The 26815-nt window shown below is 43.9% G+C and overlaps 1 protein-coding gene across 6 annotated transcripts; it reads right to left on the bottom strand.

The window, feature by feature from the left end:
• Positions 1-26572, bottom strand: VSTM2A (V-set and transmembrane domain containing 2A). Of its 6 annotated transcripts, none has more exons than XR_012067380.1 (6): positions 25989-26572; positions 24011-24177; positions 22161-22211; positions 19151-19490; positions 2635-2773; positions 1-2512 (listed from the first exon to the last, which is right to left on the bottom strand). XR_012067380.1 is itself a non-coding variant. In XM_072955538.1 (5 exons), exons 1-5 carry the CDS (start codon positions 26065-26067, stop codon positions 2421-2423), a joined length of 729 nt encoding a protein of 242 aa, XP_072811639.1. In that variant the 5' UTR covers positions 26068-26572; the 3' UTR covers positions 1-2420. The 6 variants fall into 6 exon arrangements, 4 of the variants coding, with proteins under 4 accessions (XP_072811639.1, XP_072811640.1, XP_072811642.1 ...); XR_012067379.1 differs by lacking the exon at positions 2635-2773 and having other exon boundaries at positions 1-380; positions 755-2512; XM_072955538.1 differs by lacking the exon at positions 2635-2773.
• Positions 26573-26815: the final 243 nt, after the last annotated feature.

Below are 26815 nucleotides of genomic sequence, written 5' to 3'. Positions count from 1 at the left end.
TACTTTTCAAGCTTTATTTGTTTCTACTGTCATGGTTACATACAAGGTAATGAAATCCCAGAGGCACACAATTTAAGGTGAAAACCACTAGACGTGTCTTTAATTGGTTATGTCTTCTGTTCCAATATTGAAGTTTCCACATTAAATTTTTCAGTTTGGAGGAACAGACTGTATGCCATGTTCTTTCTCAAAGAAGCCAGTGAGTCCGACTCTTGGTGGTGCATTGACAAAGAAATCTTCATTATTTAGGACCCTGACACTGTGAGTCTAATAAAATTCTTAGCAAGCCTGTGCAATGTCCTTTATTATGAGCGGGAATGGTGAGCATCAGTGATAAAGATACGTGGCTGTCTTGTTTTAGAACTGACTGATCTCGTGACCTGAATTTTGGGTAAAAATAAATTACACAGTGAATTTTCCCAGTGTGGCTGGATTTGAATTTCTAACACTAATTTATGCTTGAATGTATGCAATGTCTAGAGTCCAGATAGACTTAATAAATAATATTTATCTTAGTATTTTATGTATTTTAAGCATTCAACTTTGAAAGAAAATAAATTTCTAGGTTAGTAAAATAGCGCAATCCATCTTTTATTTATTTTTCTCATTAGACTGAAATAATAAACCAAATGAACAAAAAAGATGCTAATAAAAGATTCAGCATGGAACATTATTTCTCAGAAGATGATGTCAAGAATATTACGAAAATACGCAGATTGCTTGTAACTGACTTGCAGAAAATCAATGCATTTACCTTTGAAAAGCAGAGGTATTCATTGCTTTCAAGCTTCAGTCCAACACCTTAGGCTCCCGCTGACAGTCCTACAGTGATGATCTTCTGGTTTGTTATGAAAGAAAATGGAAGAATCTCTCTGGAAGGAAAATTTAGGTCATTTCTGCCTCGGTGTGTCTATTCCATAGTGCGTATGGAACACACTGAGAATTCTGCGTATCATTCTTTGCCAGAGTAGTAAACAGGTTCTAATTCAAATAGTCTGAATGACCATAAAGCCAAAAATAGGAGTGGAATGTTTAATGTTATAATTCGCTCAACTAGTGAAAACGGAGCACACCGTCTTCTTTAGTCAGAGATTTGCAGTCATCTTTTGCATACTAGATTTACCAACAACTGAATTTTAATCTTTAATTAGGAGACATGAAAATGTAATTAGCAGCAAATAACAGAATGACAAAGCTCGCCAAAATCATAAAGGTTCAAAGGAAGCAGCGCTTTTAGCCACAGTGAGAAGTGTTCTTCCAGGAAGTTAAGGAATCGTGATGACCCCTTCGCCTTTCCCATCCCCATTTCCGAGGCAAATTTTCCAGGGACAACATTGCTCTTTGACAATAAAAATGATGACCATCCAGGAATGGCTGTCAAAACCAGAGAGCATACATTCTTCAGAGTCAAAAGATCCTCAAACCCGAATAAACACCATAGAGAAAGGAACGTAGCAAATTCCAACACAGCATACACACAACACAATCAATTCCTTTATCAGAGACCGATACAGTTTTGAAGATGCATTTTCCAGAAGGAAGCAGAGGGCAGTCAGGACCATCTGCAACTGTCAAACCTGTGGAAGTGCACCAGTGCATTACAAAAGTCCCACAATGTATGAACTGTAAGTGAAAAAACAAATGCTTTATCAAAAAAGGGTTGGTCGATGGCCCAACATACAGATATTCATATGTCTATATTTATATATAGAATGATAAAAATCAGCTTGCATGAGGGTCATTGTCTATCTACTTTGATGCTATTTCACACATACTATAAGCAATTTACAGAATTTGTCATTGGCATATACAGGAATTGCAAAATGAATCAAAATGCACTGAAATCTAGAACACTCAGAATGTTTTTATATGAACTCCCAGGATTGACAGGGATTGGCCGAAATCACCACTTGCCACCATACAAGAAGTATCATCAAGAAAAAGGAAAAAAAAAAAAACCCCAAAACCCAAGAGAAAAGGGAAAATTAAAAAAAAATTCTTTTATTATTCCTTATTTAAGACAATGTTTTCTTTCTTGACTTGCAGCGTGGATAATTTTGTTCTTGCCCCCAAACGGGGGTTTTGTTTGGTGATAGTTTGTGTTCTGTAGCCTTGTGATTTCTGCTCATTTCCTGCAGGGAATGGATCTTTTAGTAGGAAACCAGTGGGATCTGCAGTAAATATTCACTATCGATGACGGTCAGGCCAACCCCTGAGCAGTCAGTGAAATGATGCTCTGAGTATCCGACAGAAACGGGGGGGAAAAAAAAAGTAGATCTTGCTATGAGAAAAAAATGTCCTATCACGTCACACTAATTCTCTTGAAATGAAAGATCAGTGATTTGGCCAAGATTATAAACAAAGCGTGAGGCAGCCTCTCCGTTTATGCTTCCGAAGGCAGGCGCTCCTTGGGTGGGTAACTAGAGAGCAGTGGGTGCAGAGTGGTGGTGCTTGGAGTTTAGGGTCAACTTTGCTGTCCGCTCCGTAGATTTTACAGGCGATTTGCTCTTTGCTTTAAGAAGAGAAAGTGATATTGGAACAAAGTCAGCACTTTAGACTAAAGCAAAGCACCCTTCACAAAGCCACATACAAGAAGCAGGACAGAAAGTCCATGGCTTGTAGCTATCCACGCACCTGTGGAAGAAGTTATAAGATATTCGCTCATCTCGAAGATTTCCAATGCTCCTTATTAGGCTGTTTTAAACACATACAGATATATATTTAATTAGCTCGCCAGCTTGGGCTCTGGTGTTCATGAATGTCTTGGCATGCACTGCAAACGACAACACATACAGAGGATTTCAGTCCCAGGAAGTGGTCTTTGTCTGCTTTTGTCTGTCCTCAAACATCGCCGTCCCACGACTGGGAACCCCGAGAGGAACAAACCCAAATGCTCTTTCCTCGCGTGACTCTAGAGTCATTGGATTGCTCCTAGACTGGTACCTAAAAACACATTCTCTGTTTGACTATCCGGTGTGAACATAACGCCACAGGGGATGAAACCCAGACCGAGAGAGCAGTAGGCTTCTTAAGGGCGAGCAGAACACGCCCTGGAATGGGTGCATCTGAGCACCGGCTTTCAGAGGAAAACCTTGCTCAACTTTTTAGCCTTCAAATCTGAAGAAAAAGTTAGTGCTGCCAAGAACTGGACATTTTTGAAAGAGCTCTGAGCCTCCATAAGGGAGAAGGTTAAATTGTATTTTTGCATTTTTCTCCCCATACTTTAATCCAGTCAGCTACACATGAGGTATTTAATACCTTTAGTAGGAAGAAACAAAAATGCAATGAACCTCAAAGCATTTCTTCTTTCTTTGTTTTTGTTTTTTTTTAAATTCAACAAATGTTAGAAAGTTTGAAGAGGGGTGACGGTAGGAATAATCAATCTCTTACACATTTCAGCTAAATCATATTCAGGTCCACATTGGCAATGATAGAAATTGAGGTGGAAACACATGCTCTCAAAAGGTCACATTGTAGAGTAAATATTTGGGAGTTCTAACCCACAATACTGGTTCTCAGATACGTTACTTTCATTCTGCCATTGATTTGCCTTCATTCGTGGGGTGAGCCATGCATTTAACACAGAAATCTACTAACAGAAGACCCAGAGGTTCGTAGTGGGTCTCTGGGGAGCGTTGCTTCATTCAAGGGGGGGTGATGAGGTTCAAAAGTGCAAAATAGTAAAAAATGTAACCATATGATCCCTATGCAGTTCTAAGTACAAATATTTTGCAAGGAAAATATACACAATCCACTTAGCAAGAGGGCTTTCCAAAATTAGATATATGCTCTTAGTTTCTTTCGAAGAGAGATTTTTGACGGGGATTTATTTAATTGAAAAAAAAAAGAAAGGGAAAAAAATTGATTACGTGGCTCTTCAAACTTCCAACACCTGACTTGACACCAAGTACACCTGACATTGAATAAAGACTTAAAAAAATGCTAAAAACAACAAAACCAAGGAAAAAAAATTTCACTCTTCAAGAAAGGTACTTTGTGAAATAATGGTTCCCTTTTCAGCATGAGCATGGTAGATTGGCTCAAATTGCTTGAAATTGTGTACTACAAGGCTTCTTTCTCAAAATTCAAAGGGAATAGCTACTTTATTTTGACCCAGCATCTCCCATCATGTTATGTCCAGGATGTGCAAGTTAAAACAAAATTTACCTGCGTGGTATCACTGGAAGCAAACCCCGTGATATACTGTGAAAGGTATATTAAGACTAAACTTTTAAACTGCCATCAGATACGCAATAAACCATTGCAACACATCACTTTTTTTTTGTCAGATTGTAATCATTCATCCACTCTAGGTAATGCAATTCCTAGCATATTTTTAATTAAATGAAATTTATCCTTGTCAAGTCAATTACAAGTTTTTTTTTTCCTGTAGAGTCAATTCTAAAACAAATCTGTTTTGTCATCAAATCACTGATTGTTTTTCTCTTCTTTCTAGGGTTTGTGTATATCTTGAATGAAGAGATATGTGCTCCTTTATCTTTGTTAATCCCAAAGGTTTAGACAGTGAAACCTGAGCCTCTAAAATGTTATCATTTGTCCTGTGTGATTTTAACAAATGTTCACAGTCACTTTCATTCAGATGAACACTTTCCTGGATCTAACTATTATTTAGCAAACATAACATTCCACTCTATTCTATTCTGGAGAAAATCAATTTTTTTTAATAAAATGCAAACTTTGGCAACTTGTCATGTTCTACTCTTATTTTTATGGATAGAAACATTTTACTCTTTTTAAAATAATGAGATTCAGGATTGCAGTCAGAAGCCCTGAGTTCTAATTTCCTTTGAGGACACTCCTGAAATTTCAAATAAGATATTTGTTTCTTTCACTTATTTTCTAACACGAGCAGAATGATTGTGCACTACTGTTTAATGTACTTTCTTTTTTCTTATCAGTATGTGAAACGTGGCATTGGACCGTTCATTTCTGCTTTATTTGATTTCTTTTGCTCCATGCCATAATGTATTATCCATAATGTATTACGGCCCTAAGATGCTCATGCATGCCCTCAAATATCCTATTTTCCACTGAGTCTGTTCCCACCAACTAGTTGTAAGCTCGCTCTCCTCTGACCTTCAGCAGCCATTTTGATCTTGCTTCTCCTATGGCCTGCGCATGGCTTATACTGACTTATAATCATTATTTTTACATTTGTCCTCACTGATTACTCTAAAAGATCATTAAAGGCAAGAGTGACATTTTAGCTTTTTTTTTTTTATTACTCGCAAAGTTTAAAACAATGCCCTGAGTTTCAAAATTTTGCCTCCAAAAAACAATAGGAAGAAAGGGAGATACTATTGTGCTATTATGTGAAGAAAATGCACAGATAGCATGCCGAAATGGAGTAGGCTGAAAGAGCCAAGAGATGCCTCTCTGACTCAGAATGTGATTTCATGGTGTCCTTTGACTCCTATTGAATAATGGCGCCTTTCATTTGTTTTTATGCTTGAAGATTTCCATAGTGCTCTGTCAGGTGTAATTTCCATGCCTTCGTAAGGGGAGGGGAGGGGAGGCAGTGCATTTTCTTCATTTTGCAAACGGAGAATTCTAAGAAGTCTTCCCAGAAGTCTAATGAGTACAGAAACTTGGCTTCCATTTTCCAGCCCTTTTTATACGTCCTGCAATAGCGAGGAAAGCATAGCCTTCACTGAGCAGGCATCTCTCAAGACGGTGTCTGGGACAAATGAGAGTTTAGCCAAGGAGAAATCTTAAAAAAGTCTGGAATATTTTATCTTCACTATCTATAATTATTGTTTCAGAGACTATCAGAAAATCCCATCTATTTCTTTAAAACAAAGCAAAGCAAAGCAAAACAAAAACTATCAGAGCACAGTGGTTGAGGCATTCTCAGAGGTCAGGTGGAGAAGGGGCGTTTCCTGCACCATCTCATCAAGGTCACTGTCATCTTCCTGCCTCGTGGGACCAGATTGGAAAGCCTGCCTGGCCCTCACCTCTGGCTCCCTTGTAGCTCCTTCCTCTTCTGGGCTCCCATTTCTTTCCTGTGTCTACAATCACGAGCATATTTAACAGAGCTATTACTTGTTCACATCTATCTTCAAAATGGCTACAGTGAACCAGGTACCCACTACGTGTCAGGGAACACGCAGTAGGCACTTTGCACACATTGTCTTGGTTCATCCTCTCAACATCCCTGAATAGCAAACATACAGATGGGGAACATGAAACTCGGAGGCATGGAACAGCTCACCCTGGGTTACATGGTTAATAGGTTGTAAAGCAAAGGAACAGAAATGAAGAAACAGCAACACAGTCAGATCAACTTGAGATGCGCTTTTTCTGAAACTCCCTGAGGCAAAGGAAGCTTCCGTCCCTGTCTCCACGTCTGTTAAATCAAGATGTGAAGTTATTATTTAAATTTACTTTAATCTTTTGAGAGAAAATGCACTGGCTATGATGTGCTGTGGAGAAAAGAAAATAGAAAACTTCTTTTTCCCAAATCTGAACTAATAAAGGATATGAAAACATCATTAACATCTTTGTTTTCCTAAACATTAATAAGTAAAGCTTGTTTTGCTCCATATACTGTCCCAAATGCCTTATGATGTAATAATATTTTGAACTTTTCATAGTATAAGCTTTTTGAGCTTAAAGCTTCCTCTAAATTCATTTGAATATTTGAATGAGAGGTGGGTCCACCATTATCCTTACATGTTCACCTCTTTCCATGAATTTCTCTTTCCCAAACTTCTGATTTCAAATTTGATCATCTGGGACCAGGAAAGGTTGATGGTTCAAAGTGCCACCATCAGTTAGTGGTGGGGAGAGAGAACCAGAGCTCTAGGTTTCCCAAAAAGATCTTTAGAAGAGGATGGGGGTCTTTAATTCAAAGAAGAAAGGACAGCATTGGGACAACTGTCTAGACAATTTATTCCATCTACTCTCTCCAGCTCTTCAAATATCCTCTCTCTTGGCTGTGATTATTTTGTGACAGATTAATTTCCTATGTGAGCCCAACTCTTGATTTTGATACGGGAAAGAGTCACAATTTCAGGGCACCTGTCTATACATTAAGGCTTCTCTCTTCTTTTCTTGTTTGAGTATGTAGTGGGGTCAAAAGGAGGAAAAAAGAGAGAAAGAACACAATTTCTCTCCTGCTGTGACCCCATAGTCTGACTCCAGAATCTTTATTTTGTAGAAGTGAATATTAGTGATGCTGATCACATGAACAAACCTAAAAATGGAAATTTCCCAATAATAAAAGAAGCAACACCCCAATTGTTTTGCCCTGTGAAGAGGCCAAGCTTAAACACAGTGGGGTGTCCCTTACAGCTCTGGGGACAGACAGGCCTTTGACTTGTCTCTCTATTACAAATGCCAGCTTTAGGATATGAAAGTAGCTATGGGAGAAAACTTGGGCTAGCTTTTAATGCAGTTTTTATTCAGGTTTGCACATACTGAATCACAATTTTAGGGGAAAGGTCGAATAGTAGGATAATTTTATCCTATAATTTTTTTTTGAAAAGAATATCTTTTTTTATTAGATTCTTATGGGTCCAGAGCCAATTTCTTCCAGAAATCCATTTTTAAAAGAAATATGCCTCATCTTGACCTAATACATACATTACCTATTTTATTTTTTGCCCAGGCATGTTGGCAGCCAGCAGCCCTTCAAATTTTCTTTCCAGCTTTCCTTCAGTCAGCAAATTTTCACCTCTATTCTAGTTATAAGGTCTCTTATTGTAGCTGAGGGAGAAAAGTGCCCACGTACACAAGGTCTAGCTGACAAAGTGCGTGGCTGATACCCCATTCACCACGGAATGTTCCAGATTTTCTTGCTTACAACAAATCCCTGCAGGCTCCCAGAGTTCCTACTGTCTGCAGCGACTCAAGAATGGACACAGAAAAGTGAAGCTGCCTCCCACCTGCTGAGTCCAAGGGCATCTTAAAGCAGCACATTTTCATTGTCATTCACGCATCTGCATAGGAACCCATCTTCCTGCAGAAGGTCATGATCAAGGCGCCACAGCTAAGACTGTGTTGCCTCTGTCCGTGGTCCTGAAAGGCTGCTAGGATCACTTTGCTGATTAAGGGACTGAGAAGTTAAACAACATGCTCAAGTTTACTCCGCGAGTAGGTGGTGGGGGGCTGAGACTCAGAACCACTTCTGCCTGGTGCTACAAACTGATTTGCATCATAATCTCACCCGGAGAGCCTTCATGCCTGAAAACTCCATACTTCCTCAATTCTGCCTACATGGAAATACGAGTGGCTTTGACAAAATGAGAGAACAATATACGTTAGTGGAACAACAAATGCTTTCAAAGAATTCAGTTTAATGCTACATATATAAGAATGCTTTATTATTAACACTACATTTACTGGTATCTAAATAAATGCTGCTAAAGTGCTTGAAACTATTTACTCATTGAGTTTCAATATGCCTTCTGCATGGAAGTTTTCATTATTAATTAGCAAGCTCTTTATTCATAAGGAGAAGGTGGATATTAATCCACACCTTGCTGGGATGCAATGCTGTCACAGTGTTTGTATGAAGGCTTAAATAGATAAGCACATTCAACTCAGGGAACAGAACAGAGGAAACTCTGAGGACAGTTGGTGTCAGTGCAGGATGGCTTGGCTGAGTGGCTGTGACCAAGACACCTGTCCCCTTGCAGGCAAGGACAGATGTCCCGAGAAAGGAAGCTGATAAAGTGCTCCAGCTATTACAACTTGCTTTAATTCAAGGACTGAGAGTTTAACTTACACTGAATTTTTTTGTTTTGTTTTGTTTTTGTATGCCTATAGGATTCGGAATTCATGCAGAAATGCTCTCTCAGGCTTGTTCTTAGGCACTTATATTAAGTAAAACATACTTATCATTTCCAAGTCTCCTTGGAGCTCCCAGTGACTGCACCAGGGGTCACTACTTTGTTCTCCCCCAAGACCAGGGGGTCAGTGATTCATGCTATGGAGAGGAAAAATGACTGCATGTCATTTTATTGATGGATTTTATTTATACGTGCTTAACTTATTTCCACAATATAAATTCCTCTAGATCACACTCACTATGTTTAGAAAAACAAAAAAGAATAATTTGATGGTCAGATTCTCCACCTAGCTCCAGGAAATTAGATATAACGTTCTTAATTTCAATGAGGCTGGTCATTCCTGGCTACGGTTCCACAGTGAAACTTTTAATATTCATATGCATGTGTGTACGTGCATGTATGTATATTTTTAATTTGTCAGGAGTTTCACAATCATACCAGACCTTACTTTACTTTGATCTTCTTTGTTTCTTTGTTGAATATACTTTATTTTTTTTCAAGTTTGTTTTCTCTCTGATGGGCTCTCTGACACTGGGCTATTATTAAATTTGGGAAATGTACAATAATGTTCTTTTTTCCTGATAACAAAAGTAATAAATTATCATTGTATAAGTGTTATCATCACAAGCAGAGGAATCAAATAATAAAAAACTGTAAGGTATCTTGACGTTTGATGTACATTCGGTTTCTTCTTGTCATTTTTCTATGCATATGTCTTAGATTGATTTAAAATTTAGTATTTTTTAGTTTTCACTGAAAAGTATTGTATCCAGTATTCTTTTGCATTATGTTACATATTGGTTTTCTTCTAAACATTCTTTGAAAACATGATTCTAGAAGGTGCTTAGTATTTATCCTATGGTTTTGCCATGTTCATTGGGACACTTCCCTGCTCTAGGTCTGGTGAGTATTTCCAGTCATGGGCAGATTCCGGTTCATGGGTCTGGGTCTGTCTCACTCTCGAAGTCCTTGGAATTTCCTCCCAGGAGCATCATTTCAGGGACGACAGCTCGCACAATTTCAAACCCTATCTTTCCTGCCAATTTTCCTCCAGTAGGGAAGTACCAACTCACCCTGCAAATATTGATACAGCTGAATGTCTGAGTCACTGCAACCTGGATGACACATGATGATTTTCAAAAACTTTGGCAGGATTATATGCGTCAATTTTTAAAAAATGACTAGTGTTTCGATTGAGACTGCATCAGATCAGCAAATACTTTTGAAACACCTGGCATTTACGATACTGAGACTGTCCATCCCAAAACAGCATGTTTACTCATTTACTCAAACCTAAACTCTTTTAACAAAGCGTTCTGATGATTTTTATATTTGTACTAATTATTTGTTATTCTTTTTTAAAAAATTAGATATTTTATACCTTTTTCTTGTAGTTAGTATTAAGGATTATATATTAAGTTGCAAAGATTTTTTATTTGGTTATTGCTGCCATATGAAGAATTGATTCACACTTATGTCTTTATCTTGTTTTTATCAATATTGTAACATGATCATTTTCGACATCTCTAGGTCATTTGGAGTGGATTACATAATTATTGCATCTGTAAAACTGAAATTTTCCCTTCTTTTCCTGATTATAAGACACAAATATATTCTCGCCTATTAAATCACTTATTGGTTACACTTGATTTAATTAAGCAGAATGTTTTAAGTGATTTAGAGTAAAATGCTATTTTCATTTGCCTATTTTGCACTTTAAGCCTTCAAAGTCTCAGGTGTCTGATTTTATGTTAATCGCCCTTGGTCAAATTTTTCCTCTCTGCTTAGCTCTTTAATTAATCAAAGTTCATTTGAATCTGCATCACAAATTGTAATCATGTGGGTTTTTTTTGTCATTTATTAATTAAATAAATCCTTCTTATACTTTTGATTTCATCAGCTATTATTTTTTTACAGTTTTAATTTTCCACACTAATTTTCTTTCATCTCTATATAAATATATATTTATTAATATATCAATATGTTTATTAGTATATCAATATATAGCATTTATATAAATCCATTCATTGTATTATATAAATATATTTATTATATAATAGATTATATTATATAAATATATATTTATTATATAATATATTAAACTATTTATATAAATATATATATTTATTTTCATCTCTGTAATATTTATCTCTACATTATATTTTTTCATATTTGGTTCCTCTATTACCCTCTTAAGTCATGGTTAGTTAATAGTTTAAAATGCATTAAATTTAAATTATTTTAAATAATTAAAATTTAAATTTTTAATTTGGCCTGGTAGGTAAAGAGGGGAGAACTAACCAGATACTGAAAGCACATCATGTCACTTAGCCCTGAAGACGACCACTGGGGCACATGTGTTATTTACAACTTCCATTTTATAAAGACTCTGGGTTTCAGAGTGACTTCTGTGTGCAGCTCACTCAACAAACAAGGTGGCAGAGGGTGAATCTGGGAACCAAATCTGTGTTCATCTCCTACCACGAGCTACACCTTTCTTATTACACGGTTCTAAGTCCATTTTGATTTTCTCTCTTTTTAAAGCTTTTAACAAAATTCTCACTTGCTTATGTTTTCAGATATTTAAAGTATATGTTTAAGATATGTAAAGAAGATGTAAACACTATATATAACTAAATACCTAGGTAATATACACAGATATAAATATTTATATAATATATAAAGTAGATATGAGTATTATATAAAATAAATAAACAGTATATATCAGATATATACTATAAATATACATAAAGGTGCATATATTGTATATGAATAAAATAAATATATGTATTATATAATCTAATAATCTATGTAATATATGTATACATAAATGTATGTATATGAAAATATACATAAACATACATGTGCAATTATTTTGTGATTTAAAAAATTCCGAGGGTCTTTTTTTGAAAGCTTGGATTTAATTAAGATGTCAGCCAGTGTGTAGAACTTTGGCTTCCAAAGACATGTTCTTTATTCAGGTCACAGAGTTTGTGGTCCTAAAACTCCTTTGGAAGTTTATTCTTTCGCACAGTAAGGATATGGCTACAATGTTGGGCAAGACAGCTGGTGGCCAGCATGGCGTGGTTATGCAGGGGACATTTATCACCCATTAATGGCATCGTGACAGAAGGGAAAAAAAAAGCTCAAAAATGGTGAACAATGAAACTTAACATAACTTCATTAATAATAATAAATTGGTCTTCCCCCTTCAACTCCTCACCTACACGCAGCCACCCAGGACAATATTGGCCACACTGGAGCCAGGCGATGGAAACCATTTACCTTCGTCATTTCATGGCTGCTAATAATAATAAAAATGCAAGAAAAGCGCATGCCATTCTGGTCATATTAATGCAGCAACTGGTTGCCACCTCTCTGAGAGCTGATCAGTGCCATGCTCTCTGTGTGTACAATTCCATTTAATCCTCAAAGCTCTGTCAAGATGGTGCTACAGCTCCTATTTAACGGATGAGGAAGTGGAGCGCCACACCGCTGTGACTGATGGAAATGAAGTATGTGCAAACTTTCTCTGTGTTGGTGAGAGGCTTCAGGAGTCTAGGGAGCATCTCTGTGCAGATTTCTGCCCCTCTGCAGCTGAAATGAAGGCACCCATCCCAGTGTCCTTGGGAGAAAGAACCCTTGCCTCTCCTCTTTGAGGACCTGTCATCTTTTTGACCAACAGAATGAGGTCCTTTCAGCGACTTCTCAACCCCTTGGTTACCCACCCAGAAAACTGCCTTTCCAGCAGCTTCCTCAAATCTCAAGGATCACGACATCCTTAAAGAGCTTAAAACGTTGGCAAATCCCGCTCCCCGTCTCCATCACAGCGCTCCTAGTGATCACAAATGAACCTTAAGGAATCTTAAGGTGGCCGTGCACTGAAAAATCCTTCCAGCTCACAACAGAGCCTTGGTTTTACAGACCTAGCTGAATTTCAGTGAGTTAAGTTAAATATAGTTAAATATACTGCAGAAGTCAGTATAGACTTTTCATCTATGTAATTCCGGTTCAAACACAGCTCCAGCAAATTCCCTGGGGCCTCAAATCCATTTTTCATCTTCCTCATAGACACTCAATTCACACAGCAGTCGTTTAACTGATAGAATTACAATGATCAAATTAATTTAACCCGTGTAAGTAGCCAAGTTGGATCATTTAAACCAAAATCCACAGCGAGGTCTGGATTATACAATTGGCCCTCTTATCTAGATGCAGTCAACCGTTTGCTCATATTTTAAAATCACAAAAGTGATCTCCTCCCAGGCCCTTCAAACCCTCCCCTCCCTCCCCCTCATCAGCTCTGAAATCTGTTGTGAAGATCGTTCGCGCTATCGTTGGCCACTTTGGGAAAGTTGCCATGTGCATCAGCCGAACGGGGCCGCCCAGAGCTCCCGGCTTCCACCTGCTGTAGCAGCGCTCAGGTTCACATCATGTCGAAAGCACACTGATCATCTTTCTAAGCTCAGAGAATCAGTGCTCCCGCTGGGCGACCAGAGACCCCCACGTGGAAACATAACCACACCGAAACCACGGCCAGTTTTCTGACACGTGCCCACTGCTGAGCTCAGAAATGAAGCCAACAGCGCCACAAAAGTCCATCACAACCCAATTAACAGCAAAAGACCAGTTTCTGAAAAAGCCGTTTGCAGCATCACACACATGCAGATGCCATATTACTATAATTTGTTTTCCTCTCACCTATAAGAACTTTTTAGAGGCATGGTTCTCATAATTCACTGCATATAAAAATGAATAGATAAACAAGTTCATACTGTACAGCATAGGGAAATATGTTCAGGATCTTGTAGCAGCTCATACTGAAAAAGAATATGAAAAGGAATACATGTACGTCCAGGTAGGACTGAAGCATTGACTTGTGCACCACAAATTGACAGATTGCAAACTGACTATAACTCAATAAAAAGAAAAGAGAAAAATGTGTATTTCTGGCTCAGAGATTTCAGTTCAACAGGTGCAGGGTGGGGTCCTGGAATAATAGGAATTTGTAACGAACCCCCTGGCAAGTCTGGGGTGGGTGACCAGCACTACACACTTGCAGAAACACTGTTTCGGCGTCTGGATCAATTTTGAAATGGTGGCAATGGTATCTATCTATGCAAATATAATTATAAGGAAAAAAAAGATAAAATCAGAGATCTACTAGAACCTCCCTTGTTTCCTTTTGTCCCCAAATATGAGTTCCACTTCTTCTAGGCACTTAGAGGAATGAACAGGGAAGTGGTGACCTTTGGAGCCAAGAAGTTATCTTCAGGGTGCCCACCTTCTCTTGGCTGAGTCTGAGGTTTCCCAGCATGTGGGAATCGCAGCATCGAAAAGAGGGGAAAATGATACAATACAGCTTCACAGTAAGTATAAAAAATGCTACGGAGATCGGAGTGAGGAGACAGCCAGTTCTAAGACAGTAAGAGAAGCCTTTCTCAAAGGATTTGCCTTTGAGTAGGAACTCAGCGAAGAGGGCAGGACCCACGCGACGACGTGCAAAGTCACAGCGGTGAGAGATACAGGCAACACTCCTAGGAAAGAGCAATCTGGAAGATTCTGTGTGAGGATCGGGGAATCGGGAGACAAAAGGGCTGGAAATTGCACCACGCGGGGTGGTGGCGGTTCTTTGGAAATGGTAACTGTGTAATACTTATTCTGTTGTGATCTGGTCCGTGTGTCACAATAAAAACAGGCAAGGAGGAGCTGCTGGAATAGATGAGGAAAGACGTGGGTCTGCGCTGAGAACGAAGGCTATGCTGGCAGATCACAAAGGAGGCAGTTGTCCAAGGATGCTCTGAAGAGACATTTAGTGGCACCGATGGCTAACTCATCGTGGCAACTGACACAAGAGGAGGGAACGTATTCAAGGTTTCCCCAAGACCTGTGAAGGTGGGGATGTTATTAAAAGATTTTGGACCTGGAGATCGTCATTTTAAGTGAAGTAAGCCAGAAAGAGTAAAAAAAAATACCATATGAGATCACTCATATATGGAATCTAACAACAACAAAAAAAAAAGAGCAAAGAAGACACTAACGAACTCATCTACGAAACAGAAACAGACTCGCAGACATAGTAAACAATCTTATGGTTACTGGCGGGAAAGGGGGTGGGAAAGGATAAATTGGGAGATCAAGATTTGCAAATATTAACTACTACATATAAAATAGCTTAAAAAAACGTCTTCCATACAGCGCAGGGTTACGACAAGATATTCAACATCTTGGAGTAACCGATAATGAAAACGAGTATGAAAACAAATATATGTATGTGTGTGTATGACCGAAACGTGACGCTGTGCGCCAGAAATGGACACGTTGTAACTGACTATACTTCAGTTAAAAAAAAAAAGAAAACGAATGATTTTGGGAACGCCAGAGGAAGAACATTTCTTTTTAGGGAGAAAGGTAAGATAAATTCGATTTTGAATGTTTGAGTTTAAGGGCCTGACCTGAATAGTTACTGCCGCAAAGCAAGCCACACTAACACCTTGTGCCCTAAAACAACAATTTATTATTCTCTCTCATGAAATTGGCATAGTGCGGGTTCTTCCCACCGCGCTGGGCACAGTGGGAAGCGCCGGCGCAGGCTCGGGGTGGGGACAAGAGGCTCCCCGTGTCACTGGCTGGTGTCAGCCATCTGCACATCTCTCCTGGGGCAAACATGGGGGGATGTTCTGGGGCGGGGGGACTAGGGTGAGCCCAAGTCTGGCTCTCCAGGAAGAAAATCAAAATGAGAATGTGAACCGAGACATTTTCTAGGGAAACGTGAGCAGCTGAAACCGTGGGAATGGATGAGAAGAGCAGGGCGTGGAGAATGGGAAAAGAGCCACATTGAAAAGAAGAATTCAGGAAAGAGAGGGGATCTGAGGACAAATGATGTGTAGATGGAATCGGGAGTTTTAGGAGACCCACAACAGGGGAGCATCTGCACAGGACTGACATGGGAAGGAGATGGAGAGGCCCAGGACCCAGGAGGGAGCGCCTCAGGGGAGGGGGTGCTGGCTGTGCACCATTGGGGGGTGTGGCTGCCAGGCTGGGGCAGGGCAGGGGCGGTTCTGTCGGCCCCACTGCAGGAGCGTGGGGAGGGGACCGGCAGAAGGGAGCAAAGACAGGGGAACCCAGGATGGAAACTGGGGGAGGGTGGAGGGTGGAGGGGAAGTCTGGCTTCTGAAAGAAGTACTTTATTGAGATATCTGGAGATGTGCTGACGGGACGGGATCTCAGCTAAGTCTCTGCTCTCTGTGAAGATGGAACGAAACCACTTCCTGCTAGAATCAGGGGCTGTCATCCTCAGAGCATCCGCAGGGCGGTTCTTCAGAGAGGTCAGAAGAATCCGAGAAGAGAAACGAAGACGCTCAAAAGCCAAGTTGCATCTGTTGGCTTTATCATTTGTCTTCATTATTTTGGTTCTAATTGTGGATTCTCAAATGGAGGGAGAATTAAAAGAACTTAAAAAGAGATGCCATAACGGTAACGCTGGATGGAAATAGTCACATGCTCGCTAACTTTGGGGAAAACATGGGGTTATCCATATGAAATGACAGTTAAGTCTTTTCTTAATCTTGTGATATCGAGATTCCATCTTTTTCATGTAAATATCTGGTAAAAATCTATGACAATTGGAACATTATATACATATACACATACTGAGTTACTTCCAGCTAGTAATTTTCCTTCACAGAGACATGGAAATTATTTGACAGAAAAGGGTAAGAAATTGAGAGTTGGGTATTTCTGCCTAAAGGATTCAGTCAACTAAGTCAAAACTATGATGAAAATAAAAAGCCAATGGACCAGCCCTTGGGTAGCAGGTTGGTACCACGGTGTCATATATGCTATGGGTGATGCATGACTCCTGTATCAAGAAAACGTTAACAAAAAGGCTAGTGCAACTCTTGGCCCTTAAAGGCAAGGTTTTAATTTTTGTGTCTTCATCATGGCTTGTCTTCAATAGAATATGGAAGATGAGTGATCAATGGAATTTACAAATAGTTTATTGCCTCACAAATGAAAATATAAACTCTTTCAAGAGAGGAAGTTCTGTCTTCCATTTTTGCGTCACTGAGCCTGGCAGATGAGCTCTTGAGGGTGGAGAGTGAATGAATAAATGAAGCATGGGTATTGAAATCAGCTTTATTTGAATATAACCCGAAAAATTATAAAGCAAAAATATAAATCAGGATGTGGGTATCACAGTCAGTATCATGGTTTATAAATATCCATCCCAAATACCGTATTTTACTCAATACGTGTGCAAGCACAGAAACTTACACATAAATAAAACGGGTGGCTGGACTGCCCTCGCTTCTGAACGAGAAGTTAGAAAATGGTGCTAAATGGCTACAAAATATTTTCCAGTTTTCACTGGTAGAAAAGAACATAGAAATGAGAAATTTTCTGAAATGCATTTCCGATGAATCTTTGCTCTAGCGGATACTTTTTTTTCATGGAAATGGCTTTTAATGAGTGAAGGCTCCCATGCATCAGCACATCCCCTGATTTCTTTCCTCCTTCCTCCACAACAAGCAATGAGTGAGGCTGGTGACGGGATGGAAGATGAACAGTGTGTGTGCTTGGAAACTTAGAAGAAAGGTAACCTTTTACCAGGTGGCACCAACCGCAACACTGAGAGAGACGTTAAAATAAAATCGTTGAGTACGTTTTTTAATCCAAAAAGTAACGCGTTCAGAACTAGATAGAACATTTCATTCTATGCTTGGGATCCTTCACTGGCAATACAAAAATCTGTCTGTCTGAGTTCTCAGAGCGGATTTATGGCATCCAGCTTGGAACATTCTACACAGGCTAATAATTTCACTTCCATGATCTGGCGTTCTCACTAATTAGGTTGCGAACTGTCTGCTGAGGGTACTCTGTAATTCTGCCTTAAATGCCTAGTTGCATTTTTGATAGCATGAAAGGGGAGGGCAATGTCCCCAAAGACATTAAATCTTTACCAAATAATGGCTACAGAAATGATAACCGTTAGGTATACATATATATGCAGCATATATAGCTTATAGCATGTATGTATACTTATATTATGTGCAGATAACGTGCATATTCTAGCCATGATTTTTTTCTTTACTTTGCGAAAGAAAACAGATAATAAAGGGGGAGATGAGACAAAGTCAGACAAAACTGGGCGTCAGAGGGGCTAAGCTGTGTATTCACCACACTGACATGAGCTGCCATGACCAAAGCATTCTGGGGGAGCGCCTCGCCTACATTTAAAGCAGGTGCGAACTCACAGGGACCCTTAGTCAAACTCACCACGGATCATCTCCATCAGCACATTGGGTTTAACAAGGAAACCCAGGGGGGCACCCACTACTTTAAAGCGTTTACAAGCAAAGATTTAAAGATATATATCTATATATTTAAATACATAAAGATTTATATATATATATATATATAATCATCCTGGTAAAATGACTGCTTTTTAAAAAATTTAATGTTAGCAATATGATTTTTTTAATTACCAATAGTGGTGTCAAGTAGTAACTCTTCAGTGACAAAAGGGATATAAGAGGAAAAACTTTAAAAAAATGATCGGGTAAATATCTTACGGTCCCTTCGTCCTATAATATTGCATCAAACGTTTGAGCAAAATACAGGAGCGTTTCGGGGTGGTGTCAGGCCCTGCTTACCCCAGGCCACGGCTAAAACTTCAGTGACTTTCCATTGGCTGAGTGACTGCATAAATGAACGCTATTCAAAACAGCTTTAGCTTCCACAGCTGACCGAGGAAGTGTGTGACTGAGCTTCTAATTTGGCACCAGAGCAATTGACAGGAGCTGCCTTATCTCTGCACCACTTACTGCCTTCCACCCCGCCTCGCTTCCTCCCATTATGACTTTCATCACAGGCAGCCCCAAGTTTCTCCTTCCCAATCAAAAGCCCTTGGCGCCAGGTCCTGCTTAAGGCAATGGGGGTCCCTGAAAATGGGATGCCTCTGTCATTGGCGTGTTGATTAAGTGAAGGTCTCTTGATCTGGGTCACTACTGACACATTAATCTGCAGAGAGAATGAACATGCATTTGTAATGCACTGAAACATTACGTGATTTATTGTGCTTATAATGTGTAAATACAGAAGGGGAAAAAAATAAAGTCCAGCTCTCAGATGCCCTGCACTGAAGCACGGCCAGCAATTAACGGCACAATTCACACCCTCTGGGAAGACAGCCTGGGGCTGCTCCCCGTCTGTCTCACAGCGCATCCTCATTCCAACTGAGCTGGCTCTCTGCCTTTACAACCATCATATGGAAACCTGGCTGCTCTCATCCACCTTCCTGTGGAGGTTTGCGGGTGGTAAAGGGGGATCCATACCTGATTGTGGACTTTGTTTGGGGATTTTGGCTACCGCTTGAGGGCTGGAAGTGGACGGCATTCGCTGGTTGGCAGAGCTGTGGATGCTGCTGGGCGCGGCCGCCGCCGAGACATTTCTGCGAGGCTTGGCATCTTGCAGCCACATGGGCGAGGCTTCGAAGGCCTGCATCCTCCGGGCGTGGCTGTTGGCGTTGACCTTCAGGTAAGCCTGGGCTCTGTGCTCTTGGAGCTCTCCGTAATTGGCATCTGTCACCCTGCACTCGTACAAGCCTTCATCCTTTTTCCTCACTTTGGAAATCTGAAGCTTGTGCGAGATGTCATTCCCTTGGACTTTCACTGTCTGAAAAATTGCAGGTAAAAAAGGTAAAATTAAAAAAAAAAGTGCTACATCCAGTGGTTTCCTTCCCAAACTTGGTCCCAAGCTCACTAATCACGTTGGAAAATTAAAGTGTCCCAGTGGCCTCCCAGCCACAGGCAGAAAGCTGTTTATCTCCTCAGTGGTCAAATCAGAAGATCTTCCTTAATCTGTCCTACGAACAGAAAGCAAGATTGCGTTGTAATGAGCTCGATTCAGCCGAGGCCAGGTTCCACGGGCCACGTGGTTGTCAGCCCCCAGCTCCTGGTACCCGCTTGGCCATTTCCCAATCATGGGATTGGCCCGCGCCTGCTTAGCTCAGCTGAGTCTCTGAGACATCACAGAAATACGTTGCTGGTAACGACTGAGTTTATCTGAGAATTTACCCCCACTTTGGGATGACTGCTAAAGGAACTGACAAAATCAACTTGGCTGCTTCAATTCTGGGTGCCCCCCAAATACAGGACCTATATTCACAGCTGGCGTGACTCAGGGTGCAGACTGACATCACCTGAAACCCTATGGCTCAGATATAGGGTCTTCATGCTCCTGAACTTGGGATGCCATCAAATTAAACACGGGTTTGAGTTTCAAAATGGGAACGAGCTCTCCTATCGCTTCTCCTAACTTTTACACCAGATAAACAGCAAGATTATATATAAGATCATGTTTAATATACACGATTCTAAATAATGTGTAATAGAGCTAAATGTCCAATTAGCACCCTTATCAGAACAGCCAGATTTGCCAAACACCATCTATTATCCATGATTGACAGGATGATGGATTTCATAAGACCGTCCAGATCTGAGGATTTGGATGGTTTCAAAAGATCTACAGAGAAAAAATTCCACTATAAGCCTTTATACTTTCAAATGGCCACAGATAATTATGAAAACTTGCAAAATGTTCCTTTTTTTTCATATAGAGTTGCACATACAAATGAGTATGTATTTATGTGTGAAAAATTACACATACAGTATAGCAATTCTGTACAAAGGATGGCAATTAATAATTTCAAATATGTTTTCATCTGAAGCACCTGATGAAGTCTGGGGCAGTCAGAGCATTTATATTATTATTAGCCCTTTTTATAGTAAAGGAAACTGTTCAGGGGTCTCGGTCAGTGATTTCCCACAAGGACTGCAAAGCAGAGTCACCCAAGGACCTTTAGAAAATGCTCTCACCTGGATGAATGCAGAAGTATTGTTTGCATCTTCTAGGGGACAAAGCTCCTATCTGTAATTTATGAAAGCTGTCCAGGGAATTCTAAATTAACTGCTGGTTTAGGAATATGTTTCAAGGTCACACAGCAGGTAAACCAGGCACACAAGGCTTTCTGCGTCAGTTGGTGTCTAGAACTGTTTCCAGTTAGCTGGATTCTATGAACACTGGGCAGAGATGATTCTGTTAGCAGTTGCGAGCATGACTATGTATGTGACTGCATGCCTCCCTGGGTCAAGATGGGCAAAGCGGCTTCATCTCTGGTCTTTGGAGGATGCAGGCGTGGTTAAAGGGTGAAAGATGAATAGTGGATAAACAATCTAATTATACGTATGTATGAAAAACGAAATATTGAAGAAAAACATCATTAATAATCGATCTCACCAACAAAGCTTTTCTAGCACTGTCTGAAAGCAACTATTTTTGTGATATGAGAATTGAATTGAAATATTCTAAGAAGTCAGTGAACCTATGAATATAAATTGGAGTTTCTGGTTTATATCTTGTTTTTTTCATATTTTCTCCCACGTTGAGATTATACATTTAGATTAGCATTTGATTGTATTCGCACAATACATTTTTTTATGCTTTTAGTTATGACATAACCCCAATCTCATACCACTTTAAGCCTCAGAATAAGTTTTTTTTTTAAATGTGGGTTATTGGATTTTTAGATTCTTTATAAACACATTCTTTCTAGTAACAGAAACTTATTTATCTGCAAGCGGAGCAATTTTATTAGTATAAAGTGATTCTATATGGCTTCATTGGAAGTGTAGCATAAAAAAGATACTTTTTTTTCCCTAATTTTAGGCACAATTATGGAAAGTAATAACCAGTGGAATAGAAATACGGCTCTATTTTCAACAGGTTAACCTCCTCCGATAATGTTTTCATATTTTTGTTAGCTTCTGGCTTTATATTTATATGATTTTGATCACTGGCATTAGAAATACGTTGCACGCATTGGGAATACTATCGAAAGCTGAGTTGTTACCACAATTTCATCCCCCTGTTGAATGCTTTATTATTATTATTTTTTCTGCCTCGGAAGGTTTTCACACATCAGCGTTTTACTTGCTTTTGGAGGATAATTATGGGTGTGGTTTTTGAGTGGATGTTAGCATTGCAGCCCCTTCACGCCTGCAATTACGTAGCTGTTAACAAAAAGAGCAAGAAATAAGTGTCACGCACCTCTGCGGGCGGCAAAATGATTCTCTAGTTCAAATGTTATTTACACCATTAGGATAAACAGCTTCATGGGATGGACTCTAAATGCCCTTCGGCGTGTGTACACCCAGTGAGGTAAGGCAGGGGCCAGCGGCCTTTGCCAGGTGCCTTTTTTGGGGACAGAAAGTTAAAAGGCTTTTGACAACCGGAAATTCACTAACTGGCGCCCTCGGGGCTGGGGGCAGCCGCGGTGACACTCACGCTGATCTTGGTCCCTTCGCCGTCCGGGTCCCGGTCGGGCAGCAGCTCCGCCTGCGGGGGGGGAGGGGGGGACACATGCTCAGCCCCGGCCTGGCCTGCGGCTCGAGAGGACCCGGGGGGGGGGGGGGGCGGGGGGCGCTGCCGGCTTCGGGGGCCCCGTGGGGGGGAGGGGGGTGGGGGAAGGGGAAGGAAGGGACTGGGGGCGAGGACTTGGGCTCTGGGGCGGGGACTCCGGAGGGAAGGGGGGACTCGGGGGCGGGGACTCCGGAGGGGAGGGACTCGGATTCGGGGGCGGGGACTCCGGAGGGGAGGGGGGACTCGGGGGGCCGGGACTCGGGGGCGGGGACTCCGGAGGGGGTACCTGGGGGGACCAGGGACTCCGGAGGGGAGGGGGGACTCGGGGGGACCGGGACTCTGGGGCGGGGACTCCGGAGGGGGTACCTGGGGGAACCAGGGACTCCGGAGGGGAGGGAAGACCCTGGGGGACCAGGACTCTGGGTCGGGGATTCCGGAGGGGAGGGGGGACTCGGGGGGACCGGGACTCTGGGGCGGGGACTCCGGAGGGGGTACCTGGGGGAACCAGGGACTCCGGACGGGAGGGAAGACCCTGGGGGACCAGGACTCTGGGTCGGGGACTCCAGAGAGGAGGGGGGACTCGGGGGGCCGGGACTCGGGGGCGGGGACTCCGGAGGGGAGGGGGGGACTCGGGGGGCCGGGACTCGGGGGCGGGGACTCCGGAGGGGAGGGGGGACTCGGGGGGACCCGGACACGGGGGCGGGGACTCCGGAGGGAGGGGGGACTCGGGGGCTGGGACTCCAGGGGGGGAGGGGGGCTAGGGACGGGCGCGCACCGACTCCGGGGCCGGGGACCCAGGGCCTCACGGGGCCGCGCTCGGGTCAGCACCCCCCGCCCCGCGGCGCGCGGGAGTCTGCGGGACGCGACCCTGCGCCTTCCCGGGCCCGCGTCCCCTCCCTGCGGCCTCTTCTACACACTTTCTCCCGGCCCCACCCGTCCGCCGCCCTTCTGCTGAACTGCCTGCAGTCGCCACGCGGACCCTCGTTCCCCGCCGCCCCCTCTCCCTCCGTGGCCTCGGGTACCACCTTGACCCCCCTCCCCGCCCATCCCCCCGCCTCTCTCCCTTCACCTCTCTCCCCCGCCCCCCTGCTTCCTCTCTCTCCCTCCCACCTCCCCATCTCCCTCTCTGCCCTCCTCTCCCGGCCCCACCTCCCTCCCCTCTTCCAATCTCTCTCTTCTCCCCCTCTTCAGCCCCCCCTCTCCCCCCCCACATCCCTCTAAGTCTCCCCCCTCTTCTCTAGAGCTCCTTCTCCTCCCCCTCCCCCTTCCAATCTCTCTCCTCTCCCCCCTCTTCAGCGCCCCTCTTTCGGTGCCCCCTCCTCTCGGTCTCCCCCTTCCCTCTCTCTCTCTCTTCCCCCCTCTACCAACAACTGACGCGAGAGGAAACTGACGCGGGTGGGGGCTAGGGGTGATGGAGACCCCGACGGAATTCCTGCCCCCCATCTTACCCTCCCTGAAGGGGACAGCGAGTGTCCAGAGCAGGTGTGTGTGTGTGTGTGTGACAACACAGCAGTGTCATCACGGGCAGCTGACAGTAATAGTATTAAAAAGAGGAGGCTATTCCTGGACTAAGACTGGACAACATGCCTCCCCTTGGTTTTAACGTGGTGTGTGCCCAGGGCACATGCTCACCCCCTGGGCGCCATCCACACGCAGAGCGCCAGCTGGGTCCCCAGGCTCCATCCGGGCCCCGCCCCCCGCTGGACACTCGACGGGCTAAGCCCGCGGGTGGGACGGACGCGAGGGGACGGATGCGGGCACCGCGACTCGGCTACCTGTGCCCCGGCCACGTCGGCCCCGGGCTCCAGGTCCTCGGGCCCCCGCAGGAACCACCACTGGATCTCCAGGTACACCGAGGCGGAGCCGCTCTGGAAAGCGCAGGACATCTCCACATTCTGCCCCTCGGTGGCCGTCACGTTCCGCGGAAACTCAGTAAATTTTGCTGCAAAACAGAAATGCACCCTTTTGGAATATCCACACCACTCTCGCCAGCGTCTCTTAGGGGCGCACTACATGTCCCTAGGAGTTGATGGGGGGATTGAGGGGGCGGGAAACCGAACAAAAACCCTTCTGTGCCATCGCAGACTTTGCCTGGCTCCCCCAAGCCCTTTTCCTTTGCCTCTTGTCTTATTTTTGGCATCATGTCGAAATCATTTTGTTGCCGATCGAGTCCAGATAGTGGAAAGGTTAACGAGCTTGCCAATGACTCCCCTCTGTGAGCCAAGATGTGCAGTTAGGTACCAATGCCTTTTGTCAGATTGCAGTAGCTCCCGAAACGTACTGAGGGATTCACTGAAGTACATTTTAGACGAATCTGTCAAACGGGTAGACGAGGACAGCCTCTTGCCTCCAAGTTCCTACACAATCTATGACTCACTGCGTGTTTCATGCAACAGAGAACGGGTCACGATTATCTGCCAAAATGCACTTTTCCTGATATATCAAAACGGCTGCTGGCAATTGCGATTCCGAGGCAGTGAAACAAGTTGCACCCTTTGCCAGCTGCGCGTATTTCCTCCTTTCCAAATTCCAAATTAACCTTCCTGTTTGTTCCCATCAAGCATTGTACTGTAAACTGTCATGCACCATGGGACGCAAGAACCACACATCTTGGCTTGACTGTTCAGACTAAAGAAGTCGCCAGAGGACCCCCGCCCCCGCCAGCCTTCTCTTTACCAACCTTGGCACGGCTAGTTTGCAAGATTCATGGAGTCATGGTGAAACTCGGAAAAGAAAAAGATGTTCCCTGTCTCCCAAAGGCACTTCTCAAACATGCAATGCCTTGGATGGCTGTTCTTATCTTGACTAAGGGACAGTCTACGAGGAGCCGAGGTTGCCCTAAAAGTCTTGGGGGGGGGGCTCTGTGGCTGACGGAAGTGCACACTACAATGCGCACCTACGGGGAAGGGGATCGAGGGGGCCGAAGGGCTGAATCAGGCTGGCTGCACTTTGCTCCCACTTTTTTAAAGCGAGTCACCATCGGCGTCTCTTTTTCAAAAATGTCATGAAATCCCCGCGTGATCTCGCCTGCAGTGGAACTGTATTCACACTCAGAGGAGACGGGAGACGTTCGGGAGACATTCTGGATCTGAAAAGGACTTTTCTGGGCAAGCCGGAAGGAAGGAGGACACGGCATTTTCGGTCTGCAGGAGTGATGCAGTCCTGTGGCAGCCGAGACGGGATCTGCTCATAGCGCTGAAATGGTCACTGCAGCCGCAGCCTGCGAAGTCCCGAGCAACTGGATCCTGCAGGCTGCCGCTGCTTGCAACGCAAATCGTGCCTTTTTTAAAAAATGGGTCCTCGGAGGGGACTGTCCTTTGATAAACACACATGCAAACGAAGTCACACGGCCCCCAGAGAAAGGAAACTCTAAGCGCATACTGCCCACGTCGAAGAGGAGGGCCAGCCATGGAGAGTCCCCTCTCCCCAGCTGTTTGTTCGCGATGATTTTGTATGCATGAGTGGTTACCCTTTGCACACACACACACACACACATCACACAGCCCTGTGTTTGTGCTCACCGAGAAACCCACCTCGCCGTCACAAATCGAGCATGGCTACTATTTAATAAACTTTAAAGAAAAATGCCGAACAGAACGCGGGGTCTCTGTTGACTAGCTAAGAACCTCACCACATCTGCCTGGCTATTCTTTGAATGTGGAGAAGACACACGCGCGCGCGCGCACACGCGCACACACACACACACACGCACAGCACAAGCAAATGCACATCTGCCGATGAGCGCAGACTTACCTTGAGAAGAAAGCCCTTGCTGTACATATAAAACGGAAAAGAAAACAAATCCAACATAAACCAAAAAGATCCCCATCATTTCAAAAAAAAAAAAAAAGACGAGGGGGGTCACATCAGCGTAGCCAGCCTAGCGCACAGCCAAAGAGCCCTCCAAGAAGGGGATGGCACGCTCCGGCCGGGGGGTCTCAGCGCCCGGGGCGCGGCGCCGCCAGCATCCCCGCTGCTCGCCGGCGCGGACTGGCTCCGGGGTGCGGGGCGCCGGGCGCGGGGCGCGGGGCTGCGCGCGCACAGCCCGATGGCAGCGCGGGGCAGAGCCTGGCCGCCCGGCCGCCCGCCCGCCCGGCCGCCCGCCTTCCGCTTCCTGCGGCGGGTGCGGCGTCAGCCCCGCGGCGCTGGGGCGCGGGGCGGGGGCCTCGCGGGCTCGCGCCGGCGCCCCGCTCCGTTAACTCCGTGCGCGCCGCCTGCCGGGGAGGAGGCGCCGCCGCCGCCGCATCCTTGCCCGGCCGGCTCCTTCCCGGTGGCGCGGCCGGGTCCCTCCGGCCCGGGCGGACTGCGGCGCGCGACTGGCGCGGGCCGGAGCCGGGGGCGGGGGGCGGGGGATGGATGGCGGGGAGAAGGCGGGCTTTGCTGCGAGGGGAGGGGCGGGGAGGGGCGGGAAGGGGTGAAAGACGCTGCTCGGGGCGGCGCAAGCAGCCATTCGAGGGAAACGGGGCTTAACCAGTTAGGACCTGCTCCGACTGGAGTGATCGCGCGGTGTCCCTTCGCCCGATCTACCGTGCGCAGCCCCCGCTGGAAGGGGAGCCGCTCAGGCAGGGGCACGCCGCTCC

The sequence above is a fragment of the Vicugna pacos genome, chromosome 36, assembly GCF_048564905.1.
Source record: "Vicugna pacos chromosome 36, VicPac4, whole genome shotgun sequence".
NCBI lineage: Eukaryota > Metazoa > Chordata > Mammalia > Artiodactyla > Camelidae > Vicugna > Vicugna pacos.
This window is presented reverse-complemented; position numbering and strand designations above follow the sequence as displayed.